The following is an 8,937-nucleotide window of genomic DNA, read 5'->3' on the forward strand; positions in this document are numbered from 1 at the left end:
AATATCTTTGTAATAGGCATGTATGTTTCCATAAAAAAAGAATTTAGGTTTTCATGTTTAATTTGATTACATGTGTTGTACAGCTTTTTATGTCTGGGTTTTTTTTTACACCCAAGGCTGTTCTACTTTCTTAAATATAGTAAGTACTGTATTTCTAGTAAATTCACATAACATAATGCATTTTCGAAATACTTTCATGATGTAGCACAGACCTGCATTACTGCGCCTCTGAATATATTTTAAACTTTCTGTTGCAGACGACATGTCTTGAAGATTTCAGAAGACATTGGTGATTTTGGTGAAGTACGGTTACCACTCCTAGGATGCCTTGGTGTATCATGGCTGGTTGTCTTTCTATGCTTAATTAGAGGTGTAAAGTCCTCTGGCAAGGTGGGTCCCTCTTTTGTAAGAATTTTTTCCATTGTATAAGTAAAAAATGTTTATAAAAATCTTTTTGCTAGCAAATAGCTTTGTAGAGTATTGGTTGCTGCATACTGTCTAAGTTCTTGTGTTTCTGTATCTTCCTATTGTACTCTGCTTTATCTAATGAGTCAGTTCTTTCTTACCTTGGACCTTGAGTGCAACTCAACAAGATTCTTACCTTGAGTGCAACTCAATAAGATCCTCTCTGTAGAGGTTTTTCCCATGTCACACTTTGAGTCATGCTAAGCAGAAGACAAATACTTTTTTTCCTTCCTTGACCAGTTTCATTCTGTTAATCATTTTTTCCACCTCTGGCCCATAGGTAGTTTATTTTACGGCCACATTCCCATATGTTGTTCTCACCATCCTGTTCATTCGTGGTATCACTCTGGATGGAGCTATTAATGGAATTCTGTATTACCTCACTCCTCAATGGGACAAGATTTTGCATGCCAAGGTAGGCTTCCTGAATTGAGCTATTGAGCTCTTATCTACACTTTTGGTTATGGCTCAGCATTTTTTTTTCTCTCCTTTACATATGTAGATAGAAGTCAGATAACTGAAATTATTTACAACTATACAATGCATAAGTTGTATGTTTGTACTAGTGTTAACTATATTCAGGACATTCTAATCGTACTCCTTTGAAAACAATCAATAATCATGCATATCCTAATGATAGCTTCATAACCTCCGTGGCGTGTCCAAGTTAGCATTCAGTAGAACAATAGTCTCCTTGACTTGTTTTATTAAATATTGCAATATCAACACTAAAATGCCCCTTAAAAATGCCATTGTCTGTAGTTGCTACTAATTTTCAGTGCAGGTCTAGCAGACCATATGTGTGTTCAGATGTGTTACAAAATGTGTTACAAAAATGTATTAGGTAGACTTCTTGCTTAAGGGACAAGGACATGTTCTTATTTTTTTAAATAATGTTCTCTTACTTTTTCAGGTTTGGGGTGATGCAGCATCCCAGATCTTCTACTCATTAGGGTGTGCATGGGGAGGTCTTATTACTATGGCTTCTTATAACAAGTTTCACAACAACTGTTACAGGTAAGAGTCAAAATGATTAATGCTGAGGGCACAACAGACTCCTATACCACTTACATATTTGTTAAACATGTCTTATTTCTTTTTATAGTGGGTTTATGAAGACCCAGGCAATAGTGATGGGCGAATTTATTCGCCAGGCGCGAATTCGCGGCGAATTTGCGCAATTTGCGCCGAGCGAATAAATTCGCGAAACGCCCGCGAAAATTCGCGGTAAAAATTCGCTGGCGTCAAAAAAAAAATTTTCCGAAAAAAGTCGCCGGCGCCAAAAACGGGCGCCGGCGTCGGAAAAACGGGCGCCGGCGTCAAAAACGGGCGCCGGCGTCAAAAACGAGACGCCGGCGCCGTTTCGCGAATTTTTCGCCGTTTCGCGAATTTCGCGCGAAATTCGCGCATTTTTCGGCGAAGCGAAACGGCGCAAATTCGCCCATCACTACCAGGCAATCTTGTATTTTGCAACCATAAGTGGCAATTTATAAGAGTTAGTGAACCCGTTACTGTTAAATATAAGTCTGTTAGAAGCCATTAAAGAGTGAATGAGGCAGTCTCAAGCAATACGGCCTTCTGTCTATAAATACTATATACTATATTACCATAGATGTATGCTATCAGGTTGTTAAACTACAAATCCCAACTTTTACTTAAAATTAAAGGTTATTGACAACTGCAAAAACACATTTGACTAATATTAAGCAAAACTACAAAAACAATGATTTCCAGTCACCCACTACTCTTGCTTTCTATTGTTGGAAGGTGGTTCCATGCACCTCCTTCAAGTAATGAGTGCATGCTCTAATGAAAGGAAAGGTGAAATTACTCACCAAGAAATGGCTGTTGGGTAAAAGTAAAAGGGCTTCATGCTGATAATCAATATGGAAATACTTTCTTGCTAAATAAATCCTTTACTGTTACTGTAGAATTGTCAGTGGAGTCGGGTAGCCCCTAACCTGTTCAGTTGCAGAACTTTATTGTACATCAATATGAACTGATTCAGAGATTGATAAATAGAAGGATTTTAAAGGATATTCACATTAAATTCAATCATTACATCACTTTTGCCTTGTTCTACTATATTCTGGTGAAAGATGTGAAAAACTTTAACTTTTATTTTTGATAGAGAACTGTAGTTTGCTTTGCCCTTTCATTTGATTCTTTTAATGTTTTCTGCAAAGGGCTTAGGCGATTCCTTGATGTTCAGCAGCAATCATCTAAAGTTGTCTTTCTTTTCTTTTTCAGAGACAGCATTATTATAAGCATTACCAACTGTGCGACTAGCGTCTATGCTGGCTTTGTCATCTTCTCCATTTTGGGGTTCATGGCAACTCACTTGGGAGTGGATGTGTCTGAAGTTGCCGACCATGGTCCTGGCTTAGCATTTGTTGCATACCCAGAGGCATTGACCCTGCTCCCAATCTCACCTCTGTGGTCCATCCTCTTTTTCTTCATGCTTATTTTGCTTGGGCTGGGTACTCAGGTATTCACTATTTTAACTCTGTGATTAAAGTACAATATAATTGCTCTTGAAATGTTAAAGAAAACTTGCAGCAGAGTCTCACAAGGTTTAAACATATCTCCCCTTGAAGACTACTTTCTGTCACACAAACCTGATGGTTGTCTTATATTTCTATTGACTGCAGTTTTGTCTGCTTGAGACACTGGTCACAGCAGTTGTGGATGAAATTGGCAATGACTGGATCATTCGCTGGAAAACCTTGGTAACACTGGGTGTAGCGATCATTGGGTTCCTTCTTGGTATCCCTCTCACTACACAGGTAATAGCTTGTTTTGCTCAATAACCTGCACATATGGTTTTTCAATATTTTTAAGACATGCATTCCATTTCCCTTGGGTTGTGTAATACTTTAATGGTAGTTGTGGCCAATAATACAAAGAAACCTGGACCACTTATTTATTTATCTAGCCTGGAAAAACAGTTTTTGCAGGGAGGCCTGGGGCCCAAAGTTACGCCACCAAAATGGTATTTGTATCCGTTACTGTGGAATACAGGGTGTTCTAAGCATCTCTGGCAAGGGAGAGACACAGCTCCATAACTGTTCAACTAAAAGCCCTTTTCATTGAATGTCCTTTTACCCACAGGCTGGCATATACTGGCTCCTGCTTATGGATAATTATGCTGCTAGTTTCTCCCTGGTCATCATATCATGTATTATGTGCATAGCAGTAATGTACATTTATGGTGAGTATTCTTAGTGCTAAGTGGAATCGTTTAGTAGCAAAAATGGCATTTAGAGGCTAGGTTATCTTCTAATTATGTACTGTATATAGCATATACACATATATTCCTATGCAAACATAATCAGGTCTCTGCACATTTGTCTTAATAGCAAATTAAGTTTCATGTATATAGATTACAGCGAGTAATGTATTTGCTGTGTATGTTTTAATGTTATTCTGATACTTTCAGTCTGACCATGTTTTCTTCTAACCTTTTCCCAGGTCACAGGAAATATTTTAAGGACATTGAGATGATGTTGGGTTTCCCTCCTCCCTTGTTCTTTCAGATCTGCTGGAGGTTCATCTCCCCGGGAATAATATTTGTAAGTCTAGATACTGACAGTTACACCACAGAAAAAAAATAGTTGACCCTATTTCTTGCTGGTAACATTTAGAATAATGCTTTTTAGATGCTGATATACAGTACAGGGTAAATCTGGCACATGGTAAATGGATAGTCTTAAATGACTACTATCAAATCTAAAAGGATTAACTGGATATTAATTGATAAAACATAGTTGAATAGCAATATCACTAAACTGTATTATTGGCTGCAGACCTCACATATGCATTATAGACAAACATATGGTGTCTGTCAAGTCATAATATTAATATATTTATACATGGCTTGATATATTGCTAACACGGTACAACCTTCTGCTACTCTAAATCTAACAAATCCTTGGTATCAATTCAGATTGTGTTTTTAGAAGGATGCATGGGATTTAACTGATAAATCATAGACAATATCTCCCTTTTGCAGTATAAAGAGAACATAACTAATACTGTACTATATAATCTGGCATTAATAATTCATTGATAATTGATTTAGTTATATATGGAAATAGCATGATGGCAGCATAGGTTTCAATAAATGGGATTAATTGCATACTGCTCCTATGTAGTTGGATGCACTTATACTTGATTATTCCTACTGTTTAGTAGATTGGGGGGGAATTATGGAGGAGGATATAAGTAAATAATGCATCAGTGTTTCTCAATTAAATGTATTTATATGATTTACTTCCGAGGTAAGCTGATTTATTTTATTTTATTTATCTCAAGCACAAACGCATAAATACGTATATCAAACAAATATGGTATTTAGAATCAGTGATGATATAAATGTAACTGTATGTCTTCCTGTTTTAATTGTAGTTCATTCTGATCTTCACTGTAATCCAATACCGTCCAATACAGTACAACGATTACCTCTACCCAGACTGGGCTATCACTATTGGCTTTCTGATGGCCTTATCTTCAGTCATATGTATCCCACTTTATGCTATTTTTAAGATCTGGTGCTCAGAGGGGGATACATTCCTTCAGGTGAGATAATGTAAACTGACAATGCTATACGGGTTGCCACCTTTTTATCTGTACTGTAGATACACACACGTAATTCAGGTATTTAATGATTTTTTTAAATGAGTAATCCCAAAATATCTGCTTGCTTATATCTTAATTTACCTGGTACTAGTTAAGTATCTGTAGAAGGTTCCAAAATCAAGATTAGGCAGACACTTCACAGTCTGATATATAACAAGCTTTCTCCATGTATTAAGAAAGTGAGCACTCTTTTTTGTTTTTCTATGCATATTTTGCCATCATCTGCCTCTATAGAGTTTATGTATTGTTCAGTATTTCACTATAGTCATTACTGGAGCATTTTCATTCCACTTAAAACATTATTTAGAGAGTAACCCTTTTTATACTGTAATCATAATAATGTAATAATAATCATTATAATTTGTAATAGGAATCTCAGATTTTGAGAAATATTAGTTCAGCAAACCTGTTTAAAGGGTGAATTGCAGTATTTTAATAGATTTAAATAGGATCCTTAAAGCTAATGTAAAGGATAGTAAGGGCAGCATAGGAGATGACTCCAGTATTAAAGTTTATGGACTTCCATCCTGTAGTGGAAGCTCATGAGTGTCACAAAACATATTATACTCAAATACAGTCTGGTACCATTCTGGGGACTATACAGTGACTACCGGTATGTTTTTGTCATTAATGAACAGTGATTGCTATTCTGCTCTTTAGAAAAGCTGATAAAGATAGACTTAGCCCTTCAGTCTGTTGGAAGCAGAGATCCGACCCAAGAAATTGCAGCATGAATGTCCTACCTGCCTAAAATGAAGAGAATTAAGAGTATGCACTGCTCCCATTGCGGTTGTGTTGTGACTACCTGTGTCCAACTTCAATCTTCAAAAACAACATATACTGACATACACAATCCAGCACATAACACATAATATCTTCCCATTTAGTTTTGTTCCTTTTAACTAAAAACTTAGTTCTTTTGTTATTGACAATCATTCATTCTCACTTGTGATTTTAGAGACTAAAGAATGCAGTAAAGCCCAGCAAGGATTGGGGCCCTGCTCTACAAGAACACCGGACAGGCCGATATGCTCAAATGTCCAGTACAAGAAGTGAGAGTAATCCAGAAGCTCAACCACTGAATCCAGAAAAGATGAAGGAAGATCTCAGCCTAACAATACAAGGCAGCAATGGCCAGGCCCACACCCAGGACTCTAAAGTGTAATGAGCTCCATCAGGCAAGGGGAAAGCCGAGAGCACTGGCAATGGTATGGATGAGAACTACCCCTTACCCACTCACCCATCTCATATTCATCCAGACCAGTCATACCCTCTGTTGTCCCACATTTTCACCCCATCATCCCAGAGAATTCAACAGTATGCTACAGAAACTATAACAACACTCCTATTCACATGGAGAAAAAAAAAACCTACAACCCTTCAGCTGCTGAGCCGAGGATTCCCAGTGTGGGACCATCCTGTTCCTTCTCCCTCTGGATCAAATGAACACAGTTTATCGTGTGGAATTTTGTCTATACGTCTCTTAAGATAGGGCAACAGGGAGAAAGGAGAGATGAAGTCATCTCAAAACACAATAATTTTAACTCACTTATGGAAGTTTAGTTTACATGGATTTTATTTTTTAGATGTTTTTAAAACCTCATTTTGTTTTTCCATTGTTCCGCCGTAGAGGTCTGGTTGTGACAGAAATGGCCTCCACTATCTTCCGTTGCCAGTCATGGACTGGATGCTGAGGCAAGACAATGTTTCAGCAGTACCTGAAGCATTAGAACATTTTACTGTGCCAAGGAATAAAGCAAAGTGCAAGCATCACGTTTCCTGTTACTTGAGCAGTACAGCAGGAAGCAAAGGGGCTTCCCTGAGAAATTAAGGAATCTGTCCACTTGCCTACTTGCTGCATCCAAACACATCCACTTATTGGGTGACTGACTTATGTAATTCTCATGCCCTGCTGCCTGGAATAACCCTAACGCTGTGTGTCTTTGGAAATTCTCTTGTACCACAGAAGGAATAGCATTCCAGAATAAGCTTTGTTCAACCCTTTGAACACCTCCTGTGGATCAGTTTCTAACTCTCGCTACAAGCTTTTTTTTTTTTTTTTTTTTTTTTTTTTTTAATTCTGTGATAATTCAATTTTAACAACACTGCATTTAATTTTCTTATAGCGCCTTTTCTTCAAATTCAGTATAGGTTCACCAGTTTAACCAGCTGATATATGGTAAAGCACCTGTGTGCTCTTCTCTGTGGGTCACAGACTATACATTTAAGTACCATATTGCTAAAACCATTGTCTATAAAGCTGCCAATTTGGTCTTTAAGTATATTAGTAAAGGATGGTTCCATGTACATGTAGATAGGGGTCAGTTTATAATCCACATATTAGAAGATAATGTAAAAAAAAAAAAAAAAAAGCACCCGGTGATCTGCAAGGCGTTCAGGTAGAAGATAGGATTAAATCTGAAATATAAGGATCTTCAGCAAGAGTATGTACAATTGGTTTTGCACACACAGTGTCTATTGTAAATACACCAATTTTGGTTCAACATAGTAGTCCAAAATGTTTTATTTTAGAAGCTCTGGGTATGCTGAACCAATTGAATGCACCCACATGCTAGTTAAATTTGTATATATGTATGTGTGTGTATATATGTATGTGTATATATATGTATGTATGTGTGTATATATATATATATATATATATATATATATATATATATATATATATATATATATATATATACACTCACATATATGCATATCTTTTTAATACAAAGGTATTATGAGAAGGAGGGAATGAATTGCCAGCCCTGTTTTTTTTTTTTTTTTTGCTGCAGTGGACATTGGTGCTTAATGTAAATGTTATCAGTCATGGTACTGTACCAGCAGACCCTGGTGGTCAGATAAATATAGAGCAGGTTATGGGACTTTAACTCAATCGTCACCTGTGCTACAAACTGTACCAGAACCAAGCATAAGGTGGTTATGTCTCCTCTTTAATCAGTGTCGGACTGGGATGTCAGGGGCCCACCAGAAAACCTTAGACCATGGGCACACCATAAAACCTTAGGCCACTTTCCAAACTATTATTCCTCCTCTCTTTGCTCAACATCTTTATTCTACTAGTCTCTTAGATCTACTTACTATATTCTTCCATTATTATGCATTTTTCCCCATAAAGAAATAGGGAATGGCCATGAAATAGGCTAACTGTTTAGAAGCAAGAGGCCCACTGACACCTGGGCCCACTGGGAGTTTTCCTGGTACCTGGGCCCACTGGGAGTTTTCCTGGTATCCTGGTGGGCCAGTCCGACACTGCCTTAATGCACAAAGCTTTCCTACAGAGAAGGAATGAGAGCATGTCTGTCCAGCCACCGCTGTTCTCTCCACCATGCCTCCCATTCTGTTTTTCCTTGACTTTCCCCTGCTTCCCACAATGCTCACATCAGTTGAGACAATGAATTGTAAACCAAGCATCTTGGACTTGGATCGAGTTGGCATAGTATATTGAAGCTCACCTTAACCAGGCTGCTTTAAATTTTGTTAACAGCTTTCCTTTTTTTATTTATAATTTTGGTATTTAGGCCTTCTTTGGTTGTGTGGGAAAAGTTTTAGTGGCACAGTAACACTCAGATTTAACTTATCTGCTGATGTTATATTATAGCTATTGTCTGTGTGTCCGGTCTGCTGTATTATACGCTACTAAACTATACTATGATGGAAACAAATAAGAGCAAGAATTTACAGTATTTATACATTATTTACTTGCAAATGTACGACAGCAGCAGCCTCTAGACATACTCAGAATTGAAAATATTCCCTATTTTCACTAAACAGAATGTAGAGCTTGAGGCAATAGGTTATTGTGTGGACAGA

General features: G+C 37.4%; 1 protein-coding gene across 4 annotated transcripts in view; it reads left to right on the forward strand.

The window, feature by feature from the left end:
* slc6a9.L (solute carrier family 6 member 9 L homeolog) overlaps positions 1-7,596 on the forward strand; it is a 92,131-nt gene extending 84,535 nt beyond the window's left edge. For all 4 annotated transcript variants that reach the window (XM_018258359.2, XM_041590440.1, XM_041590439.1 and 1 more), the window contains 9 exons: positions 258-390; positions 746-880; positions 1,379-1,482; positions 2,716-2,953; positions 3,117-3,251; positions 3,577-3,676; positions 3,937-4,037; positions 4,873-5,043; positions 6,062-7,596. In XM_018258359.2, coding sequence (XP_018113848.1) covers positions 258-390; positions 746-880; positions 1,379-1,482; positions 2,716-2,953; positions 3,117-3,251; positions 3,577-3,676; positions 3,937-4,037; positions 4,873-5,043; positions 6,062-6,268 — 1,324 coding nt within the window. In that variant the 3' untranslated portion in view covers positions 6,269-7,596. The remainder of the gene's footprint in view (positions 1-257; positions 391-745; positions 881-1,378; positions 1,483-2,715; positions 2,954-3,116; positions 3,252-3,576; positions 3,677-3,936; positions 4,038-4,872; positions 5,044-6,061) is intronic.
* Positions 7,597-8,937: the final 1,341 nt, after the last annotated feature.

This window comes from Xenopus laevis, chromosome 4L, assembly GCF_017654675.1.
Source record: "Xenopus laevis strain J_2021 chromosome 4L, Xenopus_laevis_v10.1, whole genome shotgun sequence".
Taxonomy (NCBI): domain Eukaryota; kingdom Metazoa; phylum Chordata; class Amphibia; order Anura; family Pipidae; genus Xenopus; species Xenopus laevis.